The following is a 26,425-nucleotide window of genomic DNA, read 5'->3' on the forward strand; positions in this document are numbered from 1 at the left end:
TTACCATAATTCATTATCATTAAAGAAACAAGGAAATGTATTTAAACATAATACATCATATCTATAATAATTTATTACGTACATAAGTTTAATAAAATATACTCATATGGCGTAATCTTACAATAAGACATTTGTCCAAATAGGTGCACTTTATGCATAGTTTCCCCGTTTATCGCTTCTTTTGCATACTCCTGACTTGTCCCTCCCAAAAAACATACTTAAATAGTAACACTTGAAATATAAACAAAACATTTCTTAAGTCAGAGGAACTTAGTGAGATGTGACACAACATACCTTTTAAACTTATTATGCTGAATTCCTTATCTTGTGAGTTTAAATTTCCTCGTATATGTCTTTGGTGGATGCCTTCACATTGTCAATTATATGATTGCATAATTACACGCCACTTATAATTCTTAATGTATCATCATTCGTCCAACTGCTTAATTGATGATACTATCTTTTTCTTTCTCTTCAAATAAATTTTAAATAGTTATTCGCAGTCATCATTCTTTGCAGATACTACTTATTGTACTTTTGGCGGATTCTCATACTAATCTTGTTAAATCAAACCTTAAGTTGAACTATTCTCTAACCCAACCCAATACATACTCATCCTGATGATAAACAATTCAAATCATTTAGAATAATTTCCAGACGTCTTTGTTACACATCTTGTAACCAAACATGATACTAATCACATATAATAAATGCTAGATAACTCAGATTTCCACCTTAATAGCACAGATAATTCAAACTAGCAAACTCTTACATCGAATATGCCCTTATAATTATCTGACAGATAACCACGGCAGATCCCTCTTTAAATGTACTAAATCATGCTTATTTTCAAGAAACTTACTTTAAGACTTATTCGATTGTATCATAGAACTTACACTAAAAATTTATACAAATCATATCCTTAGCATAGACTTACTAGAGTATGCCATTAAGGGCTGACAAAATACGCCACAAAGGCAACATACAGTGTAACAAACCTAACCCATCTTCGTTTCCAAATTATGGTTACAGAGTATTACGACACACATTCAATCAAATGACATCACAAAACCGTTTAAATGTCAATATTCACTCCACATTTTAAGCATAGCATATATATACTTATAGGCTTTAAATCGAGCTTATTGGACTTAAAAATAGTTTAGAAACAATCTAGGCCTAATTTGAAACAAAATAGAAAAACATGGAAATATTTGAAAATTTTGGAAACAGGGGTCACACAGCCGTGTGGCCAAACCGTGTACAATTCAAAATTTGGGTCACACGGTTGTGTCGTAGACCTTGTGTTAAACCGTATAAGATTCAAAATAAGGTCACATAGTTGTATCTTTAGACCGTGTAACAACTTGTGACCATGTTTGATAAACTTGCACCAAAATTAAATAGTTTACACGGTCGTGTGGTGTGACCGTGGGTGGTATACGACTGTGTGCACCTAAAATAGCTTCCAAAACAAGGCAAACCAAAACCAATTTCTTAGGATCTAAGCCAAACCAAAATCAACCATTAACATGCCTTTAAAACACATCAAAACAAGCTTAAAATATACCAAAACATGCAACCTAAATACCTAACCAATATGCCCTCAATGACACCAAATTTCATATATCAACCAATTCATATTCAAAGTTCACAAGTACTTACTTTAAATACATGCCAAACTTACCAATTCAACCATTCCATTCATGATTCAATTCTATCATAACCTATTTACTCACAAGTAGCATAAACAAAATGGAAAAACATATATATGGACTTTACAAGCCAAAACCAAAGACATATACACAAGTAAGCAAAAATTAAGTCTAAACAACATCATCCAAGCATAGGTTGTATTACTAGTAGTAAGTATTCCAGACATATACAAAACACACTTATTACATGTCATATAACTCGAAATAAAACATGTCAAAATCTACCGAAAAATATATGAATAGTGTGATCTTCAAGTTGATCCGATTGTCCGATTCTACAAAACGCTATCTATAAAGAAACATGAAAAAAAATAACACAAGCTTTAATAAAGCTTAGTAATTTCATCGGTTGAAATGATAAAACTTACCGTACAAGCATAACATAACATTTAATAATATTGATACTAAATATTTACCTTGTCAACTACAACCATTCAACAAGTGAGTTTATATACAAGTTTTACATACTATATTCAACTATTTAAGGTCATTCAACTTTAAGTCATGATATAACATTGGAAATTCAAGTAAACATTAAATATTTCATTATAATGACATTAAACCTTTTATAATTTCTCGATGAACGATATAAATAGATACAGATACGCAGTTATCCACCAAAAACACGCCAAAAAGCTTAAACGAGCCAAACCAACCGAAAACACACCTGGGCACCAAGTGCCCACCAGCCTGTAGGCTAACATCCCTCTGAAAACATGTCTGGGCACCAAGTGCCAAGCTCATAGGCTTTACATATGCCCCGATAACACGCCAGAATCACTGTAAATATAACACGATAGTCTGCAAAAAAAGCTGAACTTCGGTATATTCAATGGATAATAACAAGTCAAGAATCATCATCTCATCACAAGTTAATCTCGTACAGCACGCAATATAACCTATTGGCATGCCAATTGTACCTTATCCTACGTTTATCTGGGCTCATAACATATCATCGTGTTAACAATGTTCAAGGCAATTATTTTCTCAACTCACAACAGTTTATAAAAATTCAATCATACCTAAAATATTCAACAACCATAATTCACAATCAATATAACATTTCAAATTATACTAAACTAAACCGTACAAACTTACCAGGGCTAAACTGTAGAGATAGTAAAAATTCAAGGACTAATTAGCAACTTTCTATTTTCTTCGATTGTCAATATGTTCTTGATCTATAAAGTAGTTTATTTCAATTTATTAGCCTCAATTTCATGTAATATTAAATTTAATACATATTTCTTCCTATTTATAATTTTTCACAATTGTCCCAACCTTTTACACCTTAATCAATTTGGTCCCTATGACCAAAACTAGATTATTTTCACAATTAAACTTTATACCTATTAAACTGAATTTATAACTACCCAAAACTAGTCCTCACATATTGAAATTTCATGAGAAAAACATGTCATATTTACATTATTTTCAATTAAATCCCTAAACTTACAAATTATACAAAATTATTTTACAAAATAATCCTATTTAACAACCAAGCTTAATAACCTACCATTATACTTCAAAAACATATCATACTCATCAATGGCATCTTCCAGAACATTTAACAATTTTACAAATTAACCCATGGGTTAGCTAGATTAAGCTAAAACGGTCTTAAAAATATAAAATTCATGAAAAACAATTGAAAATGAGCGTACATGCAATATAAAATTTTAACTTTATTATAATATAAAATTTTCATATAACACATAATGAAACAAGCCTAAATCAGCCACTAGCTAAAGAAATGGCTTTATTGCCATATTAAACCATCCTACTTCACTTAAATACACAATTGATACTAAAAAAATAGCAACTGAGTTTTGCACCTTTTTACAGTTCAGTCCTTTTTCTTTAATTAAGTAATCAAACATTAAAATTAATAGACCAAAATTTAATATGGCACTATAATGACCTCATAAATATTAAATAAATAATATTTACGGACTCACACGTCGAAATTGTGGACCTAAATCTATTATTTTCTTACACAACTAGAAAACGAGCTGTTATATATAGAAAACTCCACAAATGCAATATACAGAGTACGCCACAAAGGCAATATAATGCCACAATGGCTAACAAAATGTCACAAAGGCCTAATCAAAATACGCCATAAAGACTAACAAAATGCCCCCAAGCACCCCATGAACTGTCGTGTTTGTAGTATGGATTTGCTTAAACTCACATTGCATGAGGTTTGCCTATCATCGCCTTGGGACACGCAGAGAACCCCATTCAATCAATGCAACTCATCCGCCCTTTTCAGAATGTGCCATGGCCACGGACTTTTCTTCAAAATTTTCATATTAGAATTCGTGTTTACTATTCTGACAGACTCTATCGAATACCATCGCGGTGTTCAAACTCACATCACAACCTCTCTACACTCGAATACACCCTATTCCAAAACATTTTCAATCTAACATCACATATCCAATATAAACATATATTATGGCAGGTCAACTCATTTTTCTTAACCAAATCATTCCTTAATACATGCTTCATACGCATCAACACAATCACATTACACAGTATACATTATAGGCACACACATAGTTGCTTCACAGAATCACATACACCCATACACACAATTCATCATATTCCAGACTCATAAGGACTTATACCATGAAATACATTTTTATTTCTAGCAATCATTCATGTACTCACATGCTGTTTTTAGGAACATAAATCACAAACAATCTACTTATACGAACTTGTATGAGTTGATATTAGAGGCTCACTTGATACTAACGTTGTAGAAGGTTAAAATCTTCAATTCTGAACGCCTTTCACGAAACTGTAGCATAAACTACTAAAAGAACATGGATCCACCATCAAAACCCATTTACGGACAGATTGTTATAATCTCATCTATAGATAACCCCTATGCATGGGATCTTAATCATAACTTGTTGCATATATATATCATATTACCCTTACTCTTAACATGCAAAGTTGTTAAATTTACCAGGAGATAGAACATAACATTCTCTATTTATTCCCAATAATCCTTAGCTTTCAGTTTACATGAGAATAATAACCAGCAATAACATTTGATATTTAAAATTTTGAGAGTTATTTTGAAGGAAGAAGAAACTTTCTCATGAACCCTACTCACATACATGTATAATCTACTTCCGTTTGATGTAATTTGACAAGTGTAAAGAAGTTTCAGAATATGCCCTTCGTAAAAGCCTAAAAAATCTAGAAGAAACATAAATGAGAGTCTTATCCAAAAATTATTTGACCAGTCAATTTAATTAGTTTATAAACAGATCTAGTTACTAAGACTTGCTTTTCACAGTGCTTTGAACAAACAAGTTAAACTATACCTTTTGAAGTAACCTACACAAAGCTTACTTTTCTTTTACATAATTATTTTTTATTCAAGAATACATCAAAACTAAATCCCGATATGCTTCCATGGGTGGATACTTGATTCACCAAGATATTAGTTCACCAGAAGCTTAAAATTTGGTTAACTAACCACTTGTGTCTTGGGGCTAGACCTTTCGTCTCACGATCCGTGCGGCCTTAGGTGATCTGTTCATCCAAACTCTCCTAGGATAGCCTTCACTCAATGAGGATTCCTTAAGAACTCCTCCAAGACACCAAATTGAAGAGTGCACGCAAAGTGTTTGAGTAAATGCTCTCAATTCTCTTATTCACAAAGAATAATGAAACGATGAATTGAGTGAATACAAATGAGGGGGAGGCTCTCTCTATTTATAGTTGAGCCCCCCCAAAACTGACGGTCAAGATACATTCACATCGTTAGACGAGATTAACCATATCCCTTTAGTTTAGGGATTTATAAGATATGCCATATCAAATCTAATCTAATCTTTACAAGATATGATTCTCTTAATCTTCTAAAATTAGTTACCAAATTAGCCTAAGTAATATATCTTCATTATCGGGCCAGCCAGACTTCAATTTGACAGGCTTCTCTAATAGTTCTTTGAATCGGGCTAGTTCCCGTGGGCCAAATGATCCCCATCTGAGCAATAGACCTCCATTGGATGTATTTGGCACGATGGTCACGGGCTTTGAACTGCGACTCGTGACACTAGAGTGTGCTAGAACTAATAACTTCTCGTCTACGCGCCTTTAATTTGGATCGTCCAAATTTGAGGTGTGACAAAAACTCTCAAGTACATTCAAAATCTAATTAACCTAAAGAAGAAGTAGTTTTAAACTAAACTTTCTTGTTACTTCTTATTGACATAAAACTCCTAAACAAATTAAAATACTTAAAATATCCAAAATTCACAATAAATAATAATGGGATAATAAGACCTCATAAATACAATATTGGGATCATATATTATAAAAATTAAGCCTAAAAATCAAACCCAATAAGATTTAAGCTCGAATTAAAAATTTTGCTTCCGCAGTCTTCACTAAAATAGTCATAACTTGAGTTCCCGAACTCAAAATTGAGAGATTCAAAGTGATTCTTGAAGATAAGAGATAAATATTTGAATTCTATGAGACATATCAACCCAAAAATGCTTAGATCCCATCCAAAATGTCGTCGTAAGTCAATTAATTTTTCAAACTTGAAAATTAGCAATTTTGGTGAATAGAATTTAATAAATTTTACCCCATCCATTTATGTATCATTCCTCCTTTCCTCAAAAAGATTCATCCTTAAATCTTTTATTTTTTAATAATAAAGAATCTTTATCATAGGTGGAATGAGTTAATTGAGCTCCTCTCAAAGGATTAACAAATTTCTGATAGAATGAAGCAAGCCCACTAAACAAATTCAAGTTAAGGTTAGTCAAAACATAATCATTCCTCTATTTTGGATAGGTTCTCTCTTTCTTTGTATTCTTTTTTTCAATGTGAATTGAGTTCTTTAATTTTGCATTGTAGAAATTTTTATTCACCAAAGTTGGACCATCAAATTGACTTTTATCGTTCAAGATCTTTTTTCTTTATCTTTTTACATGAATCATCATCACTTCCCATATCTCACACACATGAATTATGAATATCAGATTTAGTAGAATACATTTCCATAGGAGGAAAAGACATTTCTCTCTCATCTAACTTTATAAATTTGGGGAAAAAATTCTCACAATCATCTTTTCCATTTCACAAAGTTCGCCATCACAAATATCTTTTCCATTAGAGTAAGAGTCAACAAAAGGCACAAAGTCATACTTACTTTATTCTCTAATTGGATATTGAATTAGACATCAGAAACCTTAGCGATCTTTGAAACTAAACCAATAACATTTCACAATAGGTGAGAGATCATTTTCATTTGGCCATCTCCTCTTGAATTGGCATAATAATCTATGCTTAACTTTCCCATCATAATAAGCCTTTGGATCATTCTTTCCATGATTTTATGGAATAAAGAACTTTGGTTTAGCCAAATAAGGTTGTTCAATGTCATTATTGACAAAAGTCTCATCATTCGTGCAATGTGCACGTTTAACATTATTTACATAAAGACTAGGCTGATCAACCTCATCTCTCCAATTATGATTCCAATGTTCAATTTGGGTACTTAGATGAGCCCATTTTTTTCTGATTATGTCTAAAATGGTGTCTTATTATTGATCTTAGGCATCTCGAACCTCTTCGATCCCTTTGCAACTTTTCAATCATATTATCGAATTTATCATTCATTACAAAACTAGCAAGGTTTTTCATGATAATTAGTGGTTTTTCACTACTATTATTACTTCATTTGCTACCACGAGTATCACGAGTCATTATTAAAGCTTGAAAATAACACAACTTTTAAAAAACTAAAATTTAATCAAACCTCACCGTTATACTCTCAGAAATAAAATTTAACTCTCAATGAGGTAAGAATTAATCTTGTGAGTCTTTTAAAAATGTTTATATCAACCAATCAAAATGTGTAAGAATCTAACTAGCAAAGCAAACCTACTGGTAAAACTAATTCAAATCGTAAAGTGTAAGGACAAATTATATTTAAAAATTGTTTCAATAAATTACTGTGTGCAAGTAATATAACTAATGATGGAGGAGATGAAAGTTTGATTAGCGATTAGAATACTAAAAAATTTTGTTTTAAGGACGTGGAGTCAGATGTGATTAGCGATATGGTCGTAAACTCAATCCCAGCACCAAGAATGTCTTGGAGAGACAAAGTTTTGGGTAGAGGGACTTTGGATCTAGCTGTGATGAGGAATTTGAGTTTTTTAGACGGGGATGTCATGAGATCCACCATTAATAGATTTTCTGCACTCAACTTCTCTGAAAGGGTTCATCAAATTCTTGTCAAAGATATGGCGACAACGGTGGTGGTAAAGTTACTAGGCTAGAATTTATCATACTCCCTCCTGCATAATAGGATCCATAGCATCTAGAAACCCTCACAATAGTTCCACCTCATGGATGTGGAGAATCGTTATTTCCTAGTTAAATTCCATAGTCGAGAAGCTTATGAGAAAACACTTACCCAAGGACTGTGGATTGTGCTGGGGCAGTATCTCAAATTGCAACCATGGACTTTGAAATTTAACCCCTTTCAGGCCTATCCTAATAACACTTTAGTGTGGGTTTGGTTGTTGGATCTTCCAAGTTTTCTCTATTAACATCTTATACTAGAGGGAATCGAGGGTTTAATCGGTAAAGTTACTAAACTTGATTTTCAGATGGATAAGGGGTCAAGTGGGAAATTTGCCTAGATGGTAGTGTACATCGACCTCGAAAATCCTTTAGTCTCCTAAATCCTGGTTAACGGTGTAGTACAAAGAGTAGAGTTTGAATCGTTACCTTCAGTCTATTTCTCATGTGACAGGTTTGGCTACTTGCAAAACCTTTTCCCTGGTGTTGGGTCAGCAACAAATATCGTGGTGGGTTCAGATTCAACGATGAGAGCCTCATCTATGAACGACAAAGTGGCGAAGCCGACGGAGGCCTTCGGGCCATGGATGCTTGTTGAATGAAAATCTTGGCATAACTCAAAGAAATGAGAATAGCCAAAATTGATGCCTTGAACTCTAATGGAAATAAAATCCCCATAAATGAAGCCAAGAGGATGGATTTAGTAGGAGTGAGATTTAAAAAGGGTGATTTTTTAAAGGAGAAAAGTCAGGGTTTCTTTAAAGAGAAAAAAATATTAATGGGGCAACAACACGGGTCTCCAATGTTTTAGCATTTTGAGAAAAGAAAATTTGACCAAGGTAGGGCCTTTAACTAGGGCTGACAACATGGCTGAATTTGGGTCTGGTTCAAATTTTAATGAAAAATAGATTGGCTCATCGATGGAAGACTTAAATAGGGTCGAGAATATGGCTCACTTTGGGCTTGGTTTTAATTTTAAAGAAAAGTAGTTTGGCCATCAATGGAAGCTCCAACTTCAGGGATTGTAGTCGCTGGGAATATTAGAAAGGTTGTTTTAATTAGGTTTGAAATTTTAGTTCCAGGAGATAGGGTTTTAAAGGCTTCGAGTGTTTTGGTTAATACAGTACAAGGGGATACCATAACTAATTCTTCCAACTTGGGGACGTTGGCCAATAAGGAGGATTTATCCATCTTGGGTGTTAATGCCCATTTTAATCCAACTTTCAATGACCCAGTGGAGTCTATGGTGGAACTTAATACTGTGGTTCTTGATCCTGAGAGGCATTCAGTTGTTATTTTCAAAGAGAATGAGGTCCCCAAACTTGCTAAGTCCAATAGTGGTGTTGACTCATGTGGACGAGGTAAAGGGATCCTAGTCTCGAGTGGAAGGGGATCAGGGGTTAAGGGTGGTAATGCCTGTTGTGGCAGCACGTTAGAAAAATAATAAAGGGTTGCAGGGGACATTTTAAGAACCCTGGTAATGTAAGGGTTCCTTTGTTAAATTCCATAATTCCATGGCCAAGCTTATCAATTCATAGATTGATAATGAGGCTGCAAAGGGAATAATGAAAAGCAGTGAAAGTAACTATGAAGGAGGTTGTTGAGCAATTTTTTATTGTATGTTTTTTGCTTATCTCTGTTATTTATTTTTTATGAATTTATTTATTTTTTCCTAGAATTTTCAAGGGTGTGCTAGTAGCAAGTTTCCGTAGATTTTTCAGAAGTATAATCGGGAATATAAATCAAATATTGCTGGGCTCTTAGAAATAAGAGTTAGTGGTGGTAAAGTTGATTTGATTATCGCTAACCTTGGTTTCCAACACTCCTATCAGGTAAAAGCAATTGGTTTCTCTAGAGGTATTTGGGTTGGATGGAAGGAGTCGGTTCAGGTTAAAATTCTTCAAAGTCATTCATAATTTGTTTTGACACGGATCTTTAATAGTTCTTTACAACAATCTATTCTCATCATCTTTGTTTATGGTAGCCTTGATAGTTGTAAACAGAGGTGGCTCTAGGATGCTCTAAAGACCACTATTCTGGGTAATAGATCCCCTTTGGGTGGCAGTTGGTGATTTCAATGCACTTTAAGCCTCCAACGAGAAGAATGGTAGGATAGCTAGAGGAAAAAGATCTCATTTCTTTAGGGACTTTATGAATTTGGCTGAGGTTCATGATTTGGGGTTCCGAAGTGCTCACTTCACATGGCATAGAGGCGGAGTTTATGAGCAACTTAATAGAGTTATTGGGAATGATAAGTGGCTTGTGTCTTTTCTAAATTTTTTAGTGACTCGTCTTTCGAGGCTCAAATCTGGTCACAGGCCTCTTTTAATGTCTCTACGACCTACGTTTCATACTATTTTGGGTCGACCTTTTCATTTTCTAGCAGGATGGGTACACAGATTTCTCTGACTTCTTTACGGAGAATTGGAAATTTAATGGTTCTATGTCCAATACAGTGTCCAACTTTATGAGTCAACTCAAAGAGTGGAACAAGAAGGTGTATGGTCATATTGGATTTCGTAAAAAAAGGCTACTACAGAAGCTTGATATTGTTCATAGAAGTTTGGATTATTCTTAGTCAAACTCTTTACTAACGTTGGATTTGGAGGTTAGCGAGGAGTTGGAGCAGGTTCTCTTTTATGAAGAACTCTTGTGATTAGCTTTCTTTGGGAGACTAAAACACTAAATTTTTTCATAGGCGTACACTTAAAAAGAGAAAGTAGGATTGGACTGAAAAATGAGGTAGGGGAGTAGATTTTTTATGATGAAAATTTAAAGCATGAGGAGACTCATTTCTTCAAGAATCTATATAGTGAAGACCCGAGGTCGATGAGAGGACTTTCCATTAGCTCATTCCCACATCTAAAGGATGGCGAGATCCAGTTTCTAAGCAAGCTTGTATCTGATAAGGATATTAAGTCTGTTATGTTTAATATGGGACCTATATAGGCTTTAGGGAGTGACGACTTCCATGCCCTCTTTTATCAAAGTTAGTGGGATCATATTGGGGGATTCGGTTTGTGCATGGGTCAAAAGTATTTTTGCAGGTGGAAAAATCGACCCAGAATTAAATAACACTTTAATTATTCTCATTCCAAAGATTCTGAGCCCTGAATGCTTTTCTCAGTTTTGTCTCATTAATCTGTGTTCAGTTCTTTACAAGTTGGTAATAAAGATCATTGCTAATTGATTCAAGATGGTCTTTCCTCAAATTATTGGCCAACAGTAGACTGGGTTTATTGCGGGGAGAAACACTACTGCTAACATTATTATTGCTCAGTAAGTGTTTCATTCCATGAGAATTAAGCGGAAGTCTAGCAATTGGATAGCTGCCAAAATTGATCTGGAGAAAGCATATGATTGAGTACGATGGGATTTTATCAAGGCATCTTTTCATGCTACAGGTATTCCAAACTTTATTAATAATATTATTTTCTGCTATAAAAAATTCCACTATGTAGATTCTTTGGAATGACACACCTACCCAAAAGTTTCAATCGACTAGAGGTGTTCGGCAACTATCTCCCTATCTTTCATCTTGTGCTTGGAATGGCTCGGTCACAGTATCCATTCTAGTAACAAGTTTGGGCATTAAAGGCCTATTCACTTGTCTTGTTCAACTCCTCCACTTTCTTATCTTTTTTTTTACAGATGATTTGATTTTGTTTGGTCAAGCAGAAGAGGGTCAAGCCACAATTATGAAGAAAGTGTTGGATAGTTTCTGTGAGCATTCTGGACTCAAGATTAATGCTAATAAAACTAATATTTACTTCTCAGAAAGAGTAAATGAGACCTTGGAAGGTAGTTTATGTAGCTTCTTTGGATTTCGAAGAGTTTAGAATCTTAGGAGCTATCTAGGGGTGCCTTTGTTTCATGAAAAAGTAGCTAATAACACATTGTGGTTTATAGTGGATAAGGTTTTAAACAAATTACAGAGTTGGGATGCTAGGTCGTTGTCATTAGCTGGTAGGGCTACTTTGTCCCAGTCAGTCTTGTTGGCAATTCTTAGTTATTTTATGCAGTCAATGATGAAACCCAAAGGCCTTTGTGAGGAAATTGAATGCATGGTGCGTCAGTTTGTGTGGGGATATTCGAGCAGTAGGTAAAAAGTGGCTTTGGTTAGTTGGGAAGATTTTTGCCAGCCTAGGGATCATGGAGGTCTCAGGTTTCGGAAGTTGCAGACCATAACACTTCCTTCATGATGAAACTAGGCTTCAAACTTGTAGTTGATGCTAAACTTCTTTGAACTCAAGTTCTCCGAGCTAAGTATGGGGTTGCAAAAGGTTTGCCCGATACCCTATTGCATAGTAAATATCCGTTCTTGTGGAGAGCCCTCTCAAAGGTTTGGCCACTTGTTCAGGAAAATCTACTTTGGTCAGTACGGGATGGGAGAAGTGTCAGATGTTGGCATGATCCTTGGGTACCAAAGGTAGGGCCTCTCGTTAGTATAATTCCTGGTTATTCAAATCTTGATTTAGGGTGTGTTCTGAGTGATATGGTTTTAGACGATGGCACTTAGAATCTTGAACTATTCCATTTGGTTACCTGAGGTGGTCATTGGTAAGATTATAGGGGTACCCCCGCCACATTCAGCCGATGGTGTCGATAGAATTATCTGGAGAGGTACCTAGACAGGATCCTTCTATTTTAAAAGTGCATATGGGAAACTTCGTGAAACATCTTGGAAGTCGAATGAGGATATGTGGCAGTTTCTTTGGAAGTTTCAATGTCCTCAACGGGTTAGATTTTTTATTTGGCTCGCGTTCAAGCACAGGTTGTTGATTAACATGAGAGAGTACGTCGAAGCTTTGGGTACAATTTGGTGTGTAGAGTCTGTGGGCATAATGTTGAAAATGTGTTGTATGCTATTAGGGATAACACTTCAGCGAGAAGCATTTGGAATATTTTAATCCATACGGATCGACATGATAGGTTATATTCGGATAATCTGCAAGATTGGCTCATTTCAAACCTACAAAATTGTCATGATTTTTGCTTCGACGAGGTTAATTGGAAATGTCTTTTTAGGATCATTATTTGGCGTATTTGGAAAAATCAAAATCTCTTCATCTTTCAAGGTACTTCATGGAGTAATGAGGATACTATTAAAGTGTCATATAGCTGGCCCAAGCAATTTGTTTTGTCTAGACGAGGCAAATTGAGGACGTCTCAGATCCCTTATCTTTGCACACACCTATGTGGAAATTTGGCTTGTTTGAATACTGATGGCTTTGTTAGACACGAAGATGGTTCCGCTGTTGCGGGAGGAAGTGTGAGAAACCGAAATAGGGAATAGATCATTGGGTATAATAGATTCTTGGGGAGTTGCTTAGTGTTTGAAGCTGAATTATGAGGTATCGTAAATAATGACGAATCCTTCTAATCACTTGGAAAATGATTAGCCACTAATTTTTTTTTCAAAAAAATTATGGGTAAAAAAATTATTTTGAGACTGTTTTGTTGGAAATCAATTTATAAAAACACAAAAAAGGCCCAAAACGCCTAAGAAATTAATACAAATTGATATGGATGCGTGCAAAATAGGATTGTAAGTTTGTCTAAGTCGCGGATTTGGCTTAGAGCTCTAGACGAATGAAGGAGAACTTGAAGCTTGACACAATCTAAAACGCAAAACAAATCCAAGTCAGATCTAAGAATTAAAAATGGAAACAATTAAAATAAGTAATAAAATATAGAAAAAGAACAAGGAATCCAAATTAAAATTAGAAACAATTAAACAAAAACAAAACAAAATAATAAAGAAACAGAACAAGATAGATGAAAAAGATGGAATGTGGCGTGTAAAAATCCTAAGGAGCCTTGGAAACAAGATGAGTCTACAACCCCCTTTAAATAACTTTAATTTCCCCAAAAAAAAAACTTGGCAAGAAAAAACTTAAAATGATTCTCTCAATAAAAGATTATTAAAACTCTTTTAAAAGAAAACTTAAGAAAAATTCTTGAAGATAAAAACTCAAAGAGAATTTTATTAACTCAAAAGAGAAAAGTTGATGAATGAATATTGAATTATGCAAAGTGAAGAGGCCTTTGTATAGGCTAACTAAGTATATTGAAACTCTCAAGTATATTGAAACTCTAATTAATGTAAACAAGAATTAATTTTAAACTAAATTTTTTTGTTGACGTAAAACTCCTAAATAACTTAGAAGATCCAAAATTTGAAATAAATAAATAATAAAACTTAATCAATACAATATTGTGCTTACAAATAATAAAAATTAAGTCTAAAAATCAGAACCAATATGGTTTAAACTCAAATTAAAGCTCAAAATTCATAAGTATTAACTCTACTCGCGTGGTCTCACTAAAACGGTCATAACTTGAGTTCCCGAACTTATAATCGGATGATTTAAAGTGCGTTTTGAATCTAACCGATAGATCTTCAAACGCTATACAAACATTTCAATCTAGAAATGTGTGGATCCCATCCAAAAAGCCGCAAGTCAATTTATTTTCTAAACTTGAAAATTAGTAGCTTCGGTGAATGAAATTTAATAAATTTACCTCATATGAAAAATGGGTCTTAAATTTTATCTAAACCCAATTTTTAATACTCATATTTTATCCAAACCCTTTTATTTTTTAAGTAAATTTTCTACCCTGTACAGATCACCAACGAACACATTTACTGAAAAAGTAAACCTCTATATAATTATCATCGATCATATTGTTAACTTACGCTAGCATCTTCCCAGCCATCCCGCCTTTTACGATTGATCATGATGTTTTATTTATAATAATTGGTCATGGCAGATATTTTTTTGGAAACAAAGAAAATATGGTAATTTCATTAACCGATGAATTAAGGAGTGTAAAATAATAATCTAGAGAGTCTGTTTACATATACATTGGGTAAAGCTTTTATTTCCTATTGATTTCGTCTCCAACTTGGCAAGCAGTTTGTCCAAACCTATACAATTCAAAACATGGATCTGGATAAAGGTTGATGAACAATAACAACAAATCACATTTCCAAATCCCAAGTACTCTCTGCAAATACTTTAGGAATCTTCGATTCTCCAACCATGTTGATGGTTGCTGATATCTGGAAAACAAAAAACACTAATCATGGTCAGAAATCATCTCACTCAAGGATTAAACTACCTTATATATAGTAGTTAGATCACTAAGAAAGCATCCATCATCTCAAAAACTCATATTAACTCTTCAAACCTACAAATTAACGTAGTAAGTTAAACAATTTTAACATGTGCCAACAATCCAATGTAAAACTATAGCTATTAGTTGAGATGGTAGCGGCCTCACCCCTGTGATGGTGAGAACACAAGTTTGAACCTTGAGAAATGCATAACCAAATGTAAAGCAGTGAAAACCCGAGTTATCTAAAAGCTTTTCTTCCCCTTAATTGCTCCACTGTTTCTCTTTCTTCACAATAACCACATGGAGACATCAAATATACAGCTTTTCTCCCATTTGTATGGAAAGGAACAATTTTCCAAGCCTCTATCTGTTGAAGCAACCTGTCATTGCTATATCTAAAATTGCATAACGCCGAGCTATATGACAAATGCAAGTAAGAAAATGACTACGGTTTGATTCCGGAGCTGTTTTATTTAGAACATTGTTAAAGTAAGCAGAATTTGGTCCTGTCAGCATCTAATTTTGCTTCCAAAGCAAAGAGTATCCCATCACTGCAAAGGGTCCTCTTATATACTTCCATAATGTCACTGCCTTGAAGCAAAATCACCTATCTTCATCTTTGATATCATTACCTACTGAAAATTAATGAGACAACTGGCGTTTTATCTTATTCTACTCAGCTCATCCAATAAAAAGCCTTGTCTTAAACAAATAGAGATAACGTGCACATCAACAAAGATATCAAACAATTCAAAGCCTTGCTTGCTTCAAGCTCTCCTCAGCACTTCAAGCCTAACGCTTCAATCTTCTGAAAATATTGTCTCACTTCGATGGGCACCCGTACATGAATCCCGAGATACAACTTTTGAAAGGACCCTTCCAATACATCAAAGAACTTCAAAATATTGATTCTAGCTAACATAGTTTCAGCTTTCAAGCAGCAAGTTGCAATCGACACATTCAAACACTTAAAATTGAATAAAGAAAATAAAAAAACAGATAAAAGGAAGGAATGTGGATGTGGGTTACCTTAAATGTCCCATTAAACTTGGAATTTCGGGACCACTCCAGGGCAAAGTCCCGACTCCATGACTCATAAGTCGCCTTAAAAACATCGTCATATAATCTCCTCGAAACTGAAAAATCCCATGCATTCTTCCCCAAATCATAACATGGCTCGTAAGTCGTAACCCCTCCGTGCAGGTAACTATATTTCAGCTTAAAGTTCCTCGTTCCGAACATGTAATTAACCGACACTTTGTTCGCCGAATCCAACACCAGTGACCCGTCCATCACCGTTCGGTTTTCCCCATGGCCGTGATTGTAAGTGAGCTTCAACGGTTTCTCCGCAACCTTGATTGAGTTCATAAACTGAAACCGAAAATCCTAACCCCCCAAAAGGAAAAAATAATTCAATCGGTGATTCATGAAAGGAAAAATGGTTTTCAAGTTAAAGCGTACCTTCTTGGGGACATCATAGTCGAAGATGAAGAAGGCTGGTTTTTCAACGGTTAAAGTAAGATTGTTGAGCCTGGGACCTTTGACGACGGTGACATCACTCATGGAGGCGAGTAACTTGACATCGCCGGCGTTGACGGCAAGAGTAACGACGGCGGTGCTCTTGTCGTTTGTGTATCGGCCTTTCAGAGACGCCTTCATTTCTCTCGGAAGATACAAGGAAGGGAGATAAAGAGGGAGAAGTTGGCGGAATTCGGTTTTGTATGTTTGCATGGAAAAGTTTTCAGATTTCAGGTGGACGACGAGCCTAGCTTACCCTCCACTCTTCAATTGAAATTTGGGCTTTCTCGCATATTATTATGGAACTTCGACCCCGAAATTCAAGCTTTAAAATCTTTTTGTCTTGTATTCAAATATAAATTATTGGTTTAAATTCTTCTATTACTCCTTGTGCTTTGCAAAAATTATAGTTTTAGTCTCTATACTTTTTGAATTAGTCAATTTTAGTGCTTGTGCTTTTTAAGTTTTGAAACTTCAGACCCAATCAGTAGCTGTTAAATTTGTTTGTTTAAATTCAATCATTAGTCTTGTATTATATATACAGTTGTAGATTTAATCCATAATTTTTAATTTTTAGTTAAATCATTCTAAGCTGACATGGCATTACACATATAATAATATTTTGGGTGCATCAGATTTTGAAAATAACAAAATTTAACTTAATGAATTTAACAATTATCATGTGATGAAAACTAAAATTTTAAAAATTGAGAAGTACCGAGACTAAAAATAACCAAATTAAAATACAAATACTAAATCCACCTAACATAATTTAACCGAAGCTATTTCCTATATTTTCATCTATAAAATTAAATAATTACAGTAAGTATCTTCAGGTAGAGTTTGAGAATTTAAAATTTTAAAATAAATTTAAAAAATGGTTGAATTCAAGAAATTCATATTTTTATGCCAAAAAGATTATTCACAATGCAATCTAAATTTAAATTCTGAGGTTGAGGTTGCCAAATATAACATAAGAATTGATAAATTAATATGATAAGTGGTTATAATCTAATTTCCAATTTATTAAATACAATTTTAAACATAAGTTCTTAATTCTGGCATCATAAAATAGTAATTTTAATAATTTAAAATGGAGTAATTAAGTTGGAAATAAATGTTTTGTTTAAACAAACCAATTAAAAAAAATTACGATTTAATAAAGTTAGATAAGAAAATTAAAAATTGACTATAAAATATGTTAATCAAAACTAATATTGTTCATACAATCAATGCTAGGAATTATTAAAAACATTCCAATAATTCTGTTTAAATAATTTATGGTTTAATGGTGTAAAAATCCTTTAATTTTTTTAAGAAAAGCAATTAAGCCCCTTTTTTTTCACTCAATTGGATACTTGAATTTTAAAAATGCTTCAAAAAAGCTCTCAAACTTTTTCAAAAAAAAAAACGATTAAGCCTTTGCTTTTTTTTTACACTCAATTAGGTACTTGAACTGTCAAAATGCATAAAAAAATGTCCTCAAAGTTTTTCAAAAAAGCAATTAAGCTCCTGCTTTGTTTTTTTGCACTCAATTGCTAAAATGCATCAAAAATGCCCTTTGATCATTAAAGCTAATCGCCCCTAATTTTTTCCAGTTAAAGCCATCACATGTCACAACCACAGCTGACATGTGGCAAAAATGATAAAAAATAAAAATCAATAAAATTTGTAAAAATTATTAAATTTTAATTAAAATTAGAAAAAAATTATAAAAATAGTAAAAAATTATTAAATTTTATAAAAATCATAAAATATATAGAAATGTATAAAAATATAGAAAAGAATATATAAAATTTTATAAAGTCGTAAGAAAATGATAAAAAAATGTAAAAAAATATAAAATACGTAAAAAAATTATAAAAATTATCATACCAAAAGAAGATTATAAAATTTTCATAACTTTTATTGATTTTTATTTTTTATCATTTTTTGCCACATGTTACGCTGCGTTGCGACACGTAATGGCTTTAACTGAGAAAAGAATTGGGGATTGTTAACTTTAACAATCAATGGTTAAAGTTAATGGTTAAAGGTCTTTTTGATGCATTCTATAATTTTTTATGATTTTCATGAAATTTTACAATTTTTTATATATTTTTACAATTTATATATATTCTAATTTTAATTTTTTTTATATTTTTAATAAGTTTAATAATTTTTATAACTTTTATTGATTATTATTTTTTTATAATTTTTGTCACACGTGACATAGAGGTCATGACATGGGGTGACTTTAATTAAAAAAAATAAGGATAGTTAATTTTAACAGCAAATTATTAAAGTTTACGATCAAATGACATTTTAACAATTGAGTATAAAAAAAGTAAGGGTTTAATTGCTTTTTTTTTTGAAAAAATTTGAAATTTTTTTTGCTACATTTTAACAGTTCAAAAATTTAAATACCTAATTGAGTGAAGAAAATGTGGACACTTAATTATTTTTTTTGAAAAAGTTTGAGAGAATTTTATTTTATATATTTTAAAAGTTTAAATATCCAAATACTTCAATTTTATTTTATTTTTTTAAAGTTTGAGCTTTTTGCACCCGTCATAATTTATTCCTCCAGCACATTTCGAAAATAGAAAAGAATATCAACGGTACTTCACAATATCACACGCGCGCGTCGAACGCAAACTCAGCTCATTTCCGCTTCCTTTGAGTTCCCGCCACAAACGCGCGAGTTCCTAAAACCCCCAATTTTTCATCAGCAAGCCCTAAAATCATCCCCCGCATTCCTAATACAGACCTGGAATTCCTCGACCTTATCGTCATTTTCCCTGTTGCAGATAGCTCTTCAATCTTCAGGCGAGTTCCACTTTCAAATTTGTTTCTTTTTTAGTTTTGGGTAGGATTGGCGAAATGGGAGTTTCTAGTTTCATGCGCTGATGTTAAACTAGTTACTTCTAAACTTAGTGTTTTTGCTTAATAGTGAATAGTTTTCTCAGACACTGAAAATTCAAGCCTCGTTTTGAATTTATGTTAGTTACTATCTAATGTAGCTGGAGAGGCTTGACCCATTTGCACTGTCCAGGAATGTGGACACTTGTGGGCGATTGGCACTCAAGTTCCTAAAATTTATCTGAGGGATAATTAGAAGAGCTCGCCTATCCAAATATCATGTTATTGGAGTAGAGATCTGAGATTCTTTCATGAACGTAATGAAAGTTAAGAGTGAAACTGAAGATTTTGACTGCAACAGTGATGATTTTGGCTTAGACAATGTGGTGTTGAAATGGATTAAGGATAGATGCGAAACAAAGAAAAGGAAACGCTTCAACTTTGTTGGTTTAAATAAAGAAACGCTGGAAACCTGCTCTTCTGTGAAACTCGAGTCTCCAAACTTTCAGCACAATGGTGACATACACGATGAACTTGAAGATCCTCTTATCGGTTGGAAATCTGAACTTTTCAAGAATATCAAGAGTAGCGATGAAGATTTGCTTGAACTAAATCGGGATTGGCCTGCGCCTATTGATGTTAAAGTTGAGGTTCCTGAAAGTGAAACCGCTAATGTAAATATTTTGAAGACTGACGTGCCTTATCCTACAATGGAACCCCACTACTGTTCTCTTAATGAAGTGTCCTATGAATACACGGAAGATTCTGAGACCAGGCTTGACGTGGGGCTTTCTGGTTGTGAAACAAAGGAACCTCAGTATTGTTCTCTTAATGAAGTGTCCTATGAATACACGGAAGATTCTGAGACCAGGCTTGACATGGGGCTTTCTGGTTGTGAAACAAAGGAACCTCAGTATTGTTCTCTTAATGAAGTGTCCTATGAATACATGGAAGATTCTGAGACCAGGCTTGACGTGGGGCTTTCTGGCGCTGAAACAAAGGAACCTCAGTATTGTTGTCTTAATGAAGTGTCCTATGAATATAGGGAAAATTTTGAGACCAAGTTTGATGTAGGGGTTTCTAGTTGGGAGATTGTTCAGGTACACAGTCCAGAAAATAATGCGTATTTTGGCTTGTCTGGATATAGGGAAGAAGATTATACCATCCATCCTCTTTCCTATGATGTCTCCTCGGAACAGATGTCTCCAATAAAGGATTATAGCTGTGATGTTTGTGATAGCTGCCAAAATGAGTCTCCCAAGCCAGAGATGCCATGGCAGACAAGCAGGGACAGTTTAATTCTAATTCTTGAGACAAATATTGCTTCTGATACAGAAACGGGGGTCTCATTGTCCCCCGTAAAATGCAGTGTTTCAAATGGGGTGTCTTATGAATCTACTGAAGATGTTGCTCCTAAATCTGGCGCTAGGTTTTTTAGTTGTGAGACTGTAAAGGTAGATAGTCCGGAAATGATCAGCTATCTATGTGCAGACTTGCAAGAATTTGGGAAAGACAGTTATACTGTAGATCCGCTAACCTATGCTGTTCCCTCTGAATTAGTATCTCCTACCAAGGATCATTGTACTGATTTGCATGATAGCTTTAATTCTTCAGAGCACAAGATGTCTTCACAGACCAGCAATCGTGGCCGAGCTGAAATGCCTGAGATGGACACTGATAATTGCTTCCAATGCTTGGAAACTAACAATGAAGATAGTGCGTGCTCCTTTGAGAGCAGAAGTACACATTACTGGTCTTCTAATATTAGAAATATTGTGGTCAGTCCTTCCACTGACAATGGCTTGTATTGGAGTTCATCATGCTTGAAACATGAGAAACATTCAGGCCTTGTTTCTGCTGATTCTTCTTCATCAAAGAAGCAACCCCAGTCACCAGCGCTTATAGCTCGTAATTACTTTGATGCTTCTGGTAAGCCTTTAGCATCACCAGCACCTCAGGATTATCATCAAATGAAGCATCAGCATAGTGCTGAAAGGGTTCTCTCAGGCAGAAAGGTCTCTCAAAATAAGTTGCATGTTGTTTAAGTGACACTAGTTTTGTTCTATTGAAGTGTTTTCTAACTAATGCTTTGACTTTCAGGCCATTTCTCCAACTTCTCGAGAGAGACTTTGTCGGGCTATGAGATTAACTGGGTTGGATGAAAACGAGTGTCATCGTAAGTTAAAACAGTTATTACACTTGGATGTTAACTTACTTTTATGCACTGCCTTTTAAATTGGTTTTTATGATATTGAAACTTTCTTATTACTATTATTTGATTGCTTCATCAAAATATATTGAACATGTAAGTGGTAGCCTGGTAGAATTCCAGGAGAATCATATGTTATTTGAGTAAAAATTGAGCTGGGAAAAAGTATTATCAGAATGAAATTGGTCTAATAAAACTGAAATTTCTATGTCTCTTCCATGGTTTATGCAATCAACTTGCAAGTGTTTGGAGCAAAAAAGTTATTGTGGCTAATAGACAGAATGATATTTTCTTGATATTATGTCCAATTAGTTCTTTCCATATAATGCATGTTCATTCTCGAACAGCTAACATCTCTTTGGTTTAAAATTATAAAAGCATCTGAAAGTGCTAGAAAGTTTCTAGTTGAAGCTTTTCATGATTTGCAACGTGACCTTAGCTAAAGTAAGTATTTTGCGTTAAAATGCTGTAGATATATTATGGATCACCAATCTTGTTTACGGAGACATGTCAGTTTTTTCCTTGTGCATTCCAATCTACTTGATACTCATTGGGTTGTTATACTATCAGAATATAGAGGAAAGCAGAGCCATCATAGGACTTTAAGAGCTCAAGGGCTTGACCATATCTGGAAGGATGGAGTAGCTATCAAGCCAACTTCAACCATGAGAAAAGCAAAACAAGATAAGAAAGAGTCCCCAATGAAGGGCAGTCTAAAGGGTACTTATCCTCCCCAGTGTCGTTCACAAAGCGTGATAGCATTTACACAGCGACAAATGCAGGATTTCCAATCTTTAGCTATGAAACTCACGACAGAGTTGAAGTCAATGAAAAACCTTGTTAAGGGAAAGTTTCAGTCGGAGGCCTCTGTAGCTACATCTGCAAATGAAAATGCTGATGAAGTAAGTTATTTTACAACATCCTTGGTTATCACTGAACTAGTTTTAACACATAAATTTGTCACGGTTCTCTTTTTAGAGGCTTCTTTCATTTTGAAGTTCATACATATAATGTATATGTATATTTAGATGGATGGAGTTTATACATCTAATACACTTTACTACCATGGCAGGTCAGGGTAGCCATTGAAAACGCTACAAGAGCTGAAGAATATGCAAGAAGATGGCTTTCTATTTTGACAAGAGATTGCAACCGCTTTTGTAAAATCATGGTATGTTTAGTTTTCTTGATACTATTGAATTGAAAGCAGAACAAAACTAAAAGGAACAGTCAGTGGATTGGGATTAGGAAATGGAGAGGAAGCAGGAAGAGAGTATGCTTACGAGTTTGCTGATTACTTTGATGGTTTCATTGCAGAGTTTGACGGAGGATAACACTGCTGCATCTGACCGTGTAATCAAAAAAGAAAGGAAGGTTTCTTTTGCTGATGAAGCTGGTGGCATGCCAATGTATTTTAAGAATGACAGGCACAGCCCTTGGAATTAGCTCACATTTTTTGAGAGGTTTAAAAACGTAGATTACCGGTTGAGTAGGCTCAATCATCTTTTGCTTGTATATTTACATCTTCAAATTAAATCACCATGGCCAGGTAAATTACTCACAGAACTTCCTCTTTTCCACAATCAAGATTCCTAGAAGCGCCATTGATTGAACTATAGATGAAGTGGTAAAAGAATTTTCTTCAAATCTTAAATGGACATCAATATCTACATAATCCCAGTTGAAATAATTGACCAAGTAAAGGAAATTCATACTCAATATCTGAATTTTTGGTAAATAAGATCATTTCGATCAATTCTTTTTATCAACCATAAGCACGAAAATGAAAAATATAAGTATCCAATACATCAAAACTCGTCGTCAAAAATGTTGTTTCGAAAAACAACAAAAACTAAAGCAAATATATAATAATCAAACAGTTTTATTATCCCTTCATATAATAAAATATTTGACCCTGGTAGTTGACCTGTAATCACGTCAGCAATTAATTATTTTTTAAAATTAAAAAAAATTAATTTTTATATTTTTTTAATAATTTTTTAAAATTTTAAAAAATTAATTAATTGATGACATGCATTCACATAATAATCTACGTCAACAAAATTAAAAATTAAAAAGACGAACAAAATTAAATAAAAAATTAAAATAATTTTTTTTGTAAAAATTAAAAATGTCAAATAAATCATTATGTCTAATTCATGAATAGAAAGTTTTACCGGACCTAGAAGGTCCATGAACGTCGAAGGGTTTGAGGCCCGTCATTAAAATTGTGAAATTTTGAGCTATTTGGTCCTGTTATCGAATATATAATTGGCCCTTTATTTGATCAAAGCCCTCGAAAGGCCCAAATTCATGGCGCCGCTCCCGCTAACTCAGACATTACGCACTTTCCCCACTAAAATAGAATGCCGCCAACTACTAAACCCTAATTCCTTTACTCCCTATTTAACCCACTCAACTCCTCTTCTCTTCCTCAGATTTCCGCCTCCAAAGCTTTCCTTATCATCTATCCCTGGTTTTCCGCTTCTCTTCTCCTTTCTATGCTAATACATTTTTAATTTGCTGCGCCTGTTCAATTGATTCTTTTGATCATCTCTAAATAGCTCCTGCAGATTTCCGTGTTATGTTATGCTTTTATTTTGGTTGCATCTGTTTACCCTCTCCTTTTGTAGCAAAAATAGGAAAAAATGCCAAAGGAGATATAACAGATGCAAACAATAAAAGGTTAGCTTACCAGCCCATTGCATTTCATTTCTTTGCCTTGGTGTCAAATGGACTTACCGACATATTTTTTCATTTCGCTGAAAAAAAATTGTTGATTTTTGCTATGTTTATAGATTCTACAACTAAAAGCTTTTTAATGATGGCAAAGGATGAATGTTTATCTTATCCTACACTCTGATGAACCGTGTAGATTCTAATTTTCGCTTATTGATATTCTGATGCTTTTTTTTTGTTTTAATTTATTTTTAAAGTGAAGGCAAATGATGTGAAAGTTTCTTATCCTACACACTGAATTATGTATGTAGACTATTAAACTCCGCTTATTATCTGATGCCTTTGCTTTTTTGCCCTTTTTTGTTTACGAAGTCTTTGAAAAGTGAAGAGTTGTTTGAAATTTTCTATGATGAGAAGAAGCAGACGGGCGGTCTGAATCTGATGCCATGTTGTATGTCTGCAATTATCCACTTGTGGATTTTCTCTGAGCTTTTCATTATTTCAAACTTTCTCTGATTTCTAGCATATTTTTTTAGTTCATGGTTTGAAACTGAAATAAAATATTAATTTTCAATGCAGTGATGAAGTTGCTTCAATTATGTCTGGACATATGAACTCAGCTTATGATTAGCTACGCATCTTCTGAGCATTACTGTATATTTGTCAATAAACTGTATATTCAAATGTATGAAATATTGAGAGTATACCCACCTGTATCAAGAAATTCATACAATATTATTATCCACGGGTTTGAAAGGAGAACGGCAGTTTGGGCAGATGTTTCTCCTTAGAAACCAAAGATCAATACATTGTGTATGGAATATGTGACTACAAACAGGCAAAATCCTTCATCGTTCCCCGACCTGAAAACCATCCAGGCAGACGCCGCTCATCATTGTCGTTGCTGAAGCTTAATTTTCTTGAGAATAATAGAACCTAGAGAGTTGCTCTATCTCTTCCATCGACAAACCTGATTCATTGTCTTCTTTGCTGCTTTCTTTGTCATTGGAGAGTAGGTAAAATATTACTAGATAAATCATAACAAGGATCGTAATTCCCAGAAAGGGAGATGGGAGAGAAGGAAATGAATAAGTTTTGGAGAGGATTTAAAGCCTGAAATTGGCATGTAAAACGCTGATTGGGTTTTTATGCCTTAAGCTAAGTTTGACTTGAAATTGAATAAGAATAATCACGTTCCTTTGCCTTGAGATTTACTTAAGAGAGAAGCTTATGTAGTCTCTTCTATGGATTCTAAGGAACAAGCCAGTAGGTAAACAGCTTTGCCAGTCCTTTCAAAATATTGAAGCAATTCCAATATCGTAAGTGGCATATCTAAAATAACAAGTGGACATATGACATTTGACTTAGAATTAAAAATGCTCTCGTAATGCAGTTCTAGTGTAATATGGAAGAAAAGAAAGCGAGGAAGAAGAAGAGCTCTATTGGAACACTAAGAAGTTGAAGGACATGGGGACCAACCGAGCAGAAGGCTTGTCTCTTATAAGGATTTGTTTCTACGTCTAGGATAATGTAGCAGCAGACTGAACAGTTTGCTTGAGAAAGAGATAAAACAAATGGACATGGATTTGATAGATGATGAATCTGAGACTGAAAATTAAGCTGAGGGTGAAATCAAGATTTGCCACTCTCTCTAAAGATGAGAAGGAAACTATCGAAGGGAGATGGTGAAACACTCTCATTGATAAGGTTTTCGACAACCGGAAAGGCGAGATGAAGCTTATTGATTTAGGGCATGATTTTTTCCTTGCGAAATTTGAAAATAGAGGGGACCATGATCAAGATATAGAAGTTGGATAGAATCATCTAAAAATGTAATGCTAATGGGAATTTCTTCGTTAATTCACCTTATAATCTTGTACAGAAGTCCGGTTCAAAAGAGAATTCTACTTGAAATCCACAAAGTAGTGTTTGGGTTAATTTTTGGAAGCTTAAATTCCCGTATAAGCTTATTATGTCTTCCTATGGGAAGTGTGCC

At 34.0% G+C, this 26,425-nt stretch overlaps 2 protein-coding genes, 2 long non-coding RNA genes and 2 other non-coding genes across 7 annotated transcripts; 4 read left to right on the forward strand and 2 right to left on the reverse strand.

Annotated features, from left to right (window-relative positions):
- Positions 1 to 1,836: 1,836 nt before the first annotated feature.
- LOC121214707 (uncharacterized) lies at positions 1,837 to 9,096 on the reverse strand. The gene is made up of 2 exons (XR_005910394.1): positions 2,383 to 9,096; positions 1,837 to 2,004 (listed from the first exon to the last, which is right to left on the reverse strand). It is a non-coding gene; the product is annotated as an uncharacterized lncRNA (long non-coding RNA).
- A 5,741-nt stretch (positions 9,097 to 14,837) lies between these two features.
- LOC107908320 (outer envelope pore protein 24B, chloroplastic) lies at positions 14,838 to 17,015 on the reverse strand. 2 transcript variants are annotated; one of them, XR_005910395.1, is made up of 4 exons: positions 16,644 to 16,985; positions 16,212 to 16,568; positions 15,348 to 15,549; positions 14,838 to 15,126 (listed from the first exon to the last, which is right to left on the reverse strand). XR_005910395.1 is itself a non-coding variant. In XM_016835520.2 (3 exons), the coding sequence occupies exons 1-3, from the start codon at positions 16,911 to 16,913 to the stop codon at positions 15,046 to 15,048; spliced, it is 708 nt and encodes a 235-aa protein (XP_016691009.1). In that variant the 5' UTR covers positions 16,914 to 17,015; the 3' UTR covers positions 14,838 to 15,045. The 2 variants fall into 2 exon arrangements, 1 of the variants encoding a protein (XP_016691009.1); XM_016835520.2 differs by lacking the exon at positions 15,348 to 15,549 and having other exon boundaries at positions 16,644 to 17,015.
- A 2,301-nt stretch (positions 17,016 to 19,316) lies between these two features.
- On the forward strand, positions 19,317 to 23,422 carry LOC107910185 (uncharacterized). The gene is made up of 5 exons (XM_016837962.2): positions 19,317 to 21,556; positions 21,642 to 21,717; positions 22,321 to 22,652; positions 22,823 to 22,921; positions 23,068 to 23,422. Exons 1-5 carry the CDS (start codon positions 19,853 to 19,855, stop codon positions 23,194 to 23,196), a joined length of 2,340 nt encoding a protein of 779 aa, XP_016693451.1. The 5' UTR covers positions 19,317 to 19,852; the 3' UTR covers positions 23,197 to 23,422.
- Positions 23,423 to 24,009: 587 nt separating this feature from the next.
- On the forward strand, positions 24,010 to 25,637 carry LOC107910186 (uncharacterized). Its single transcript, XR_001687523.2, has 2 exons — positions 24,010 to 24,880; positions 25,009 to 25,637. It is a non-coding gene; the product is annotated as an uncharacterized lncRNA (long non-coding RNA).
- Positions 24,574 to 24,661, forward strand: LOC121215204 (small nucleolar RNA R16). The gene has a single exon (XR_005910933.1). It is a non-coding gene; the product is annotated as a small nucleolar RNA R16 (small nucleolar RNA).
- LOC121215203 (small nucleolar RNA R16) lies at positions 24,688 to 24,773 on the forward strand. Its single transcript, XR_005910932.1, has one exon. It is a non-coding gene; the product is annotated as a small nucleolar RNA R16 (small nucleolar RNA).
- Positions 25,638 to 26,425: the final 788 nt, after the last annotated feature.

The sequence above is a fragment of the Gossypium hirsutum genome, chromosome D02, assembly GCF_007990345.1.
Source record: "Gossypium hirsutum isolate 1008001.06 chromosome D02, Gossypium_hirsutum_v2.1, whole genome shotgun sequence".
In the NCBI taxonomy this organism is placed as follows: Eukaryota; Viridiplantae; Streptophyta; class Magnoliopsida; order Malvales; family Malvaceae; genus Gossypium; species Gossypium hirsutum.

Bases quoted from the DNA above. Each gene is read 5' to 3' on its own strand.
- LOC107908320 (XM_016835520.2), bottom strand. From the start codon at position 16,913: ATGCAAACATACAAAACCGAATTCCGCCAACTTCTCCCTCTTTATCTC. The intron at 16,569-16,643 runs GTACGCTTTAAC...TTGGGGGGTTAG, and splicing joins ACTATGATGTCCCCAAGAAG to GATTTTCGGTTTCAGTTTAT. The intron at 15,127-16,211 runs GTAACCCACATC...TTTGTTTTCCAG, and splicing joins AGTTTAATGGGACATTTAAG to ATATCAGCAACCATCAACAT.
- LOC107910185 (XM_016837962.2), top strand. From the start codon at position 19,853: ATGAACGTAATGAAAGTTAAGAGTGAAACTGAAGATTTTGACTGCAAC. The intron at 22,653-22,822 runs GTAAGTTATTTT...CTACCATGGCAG, and splicing joins CAAATGAAAATGCTGATGAA to GTCAGGGTAGCCATTGAAAA. The intron at 22,922-23,067 runs GTATGTTTAGTT...GTTTCATTGCAG, and splicing joins ACCGCTTTTGTAAAATCATG to AGTTTGACGGAGGATAACAC.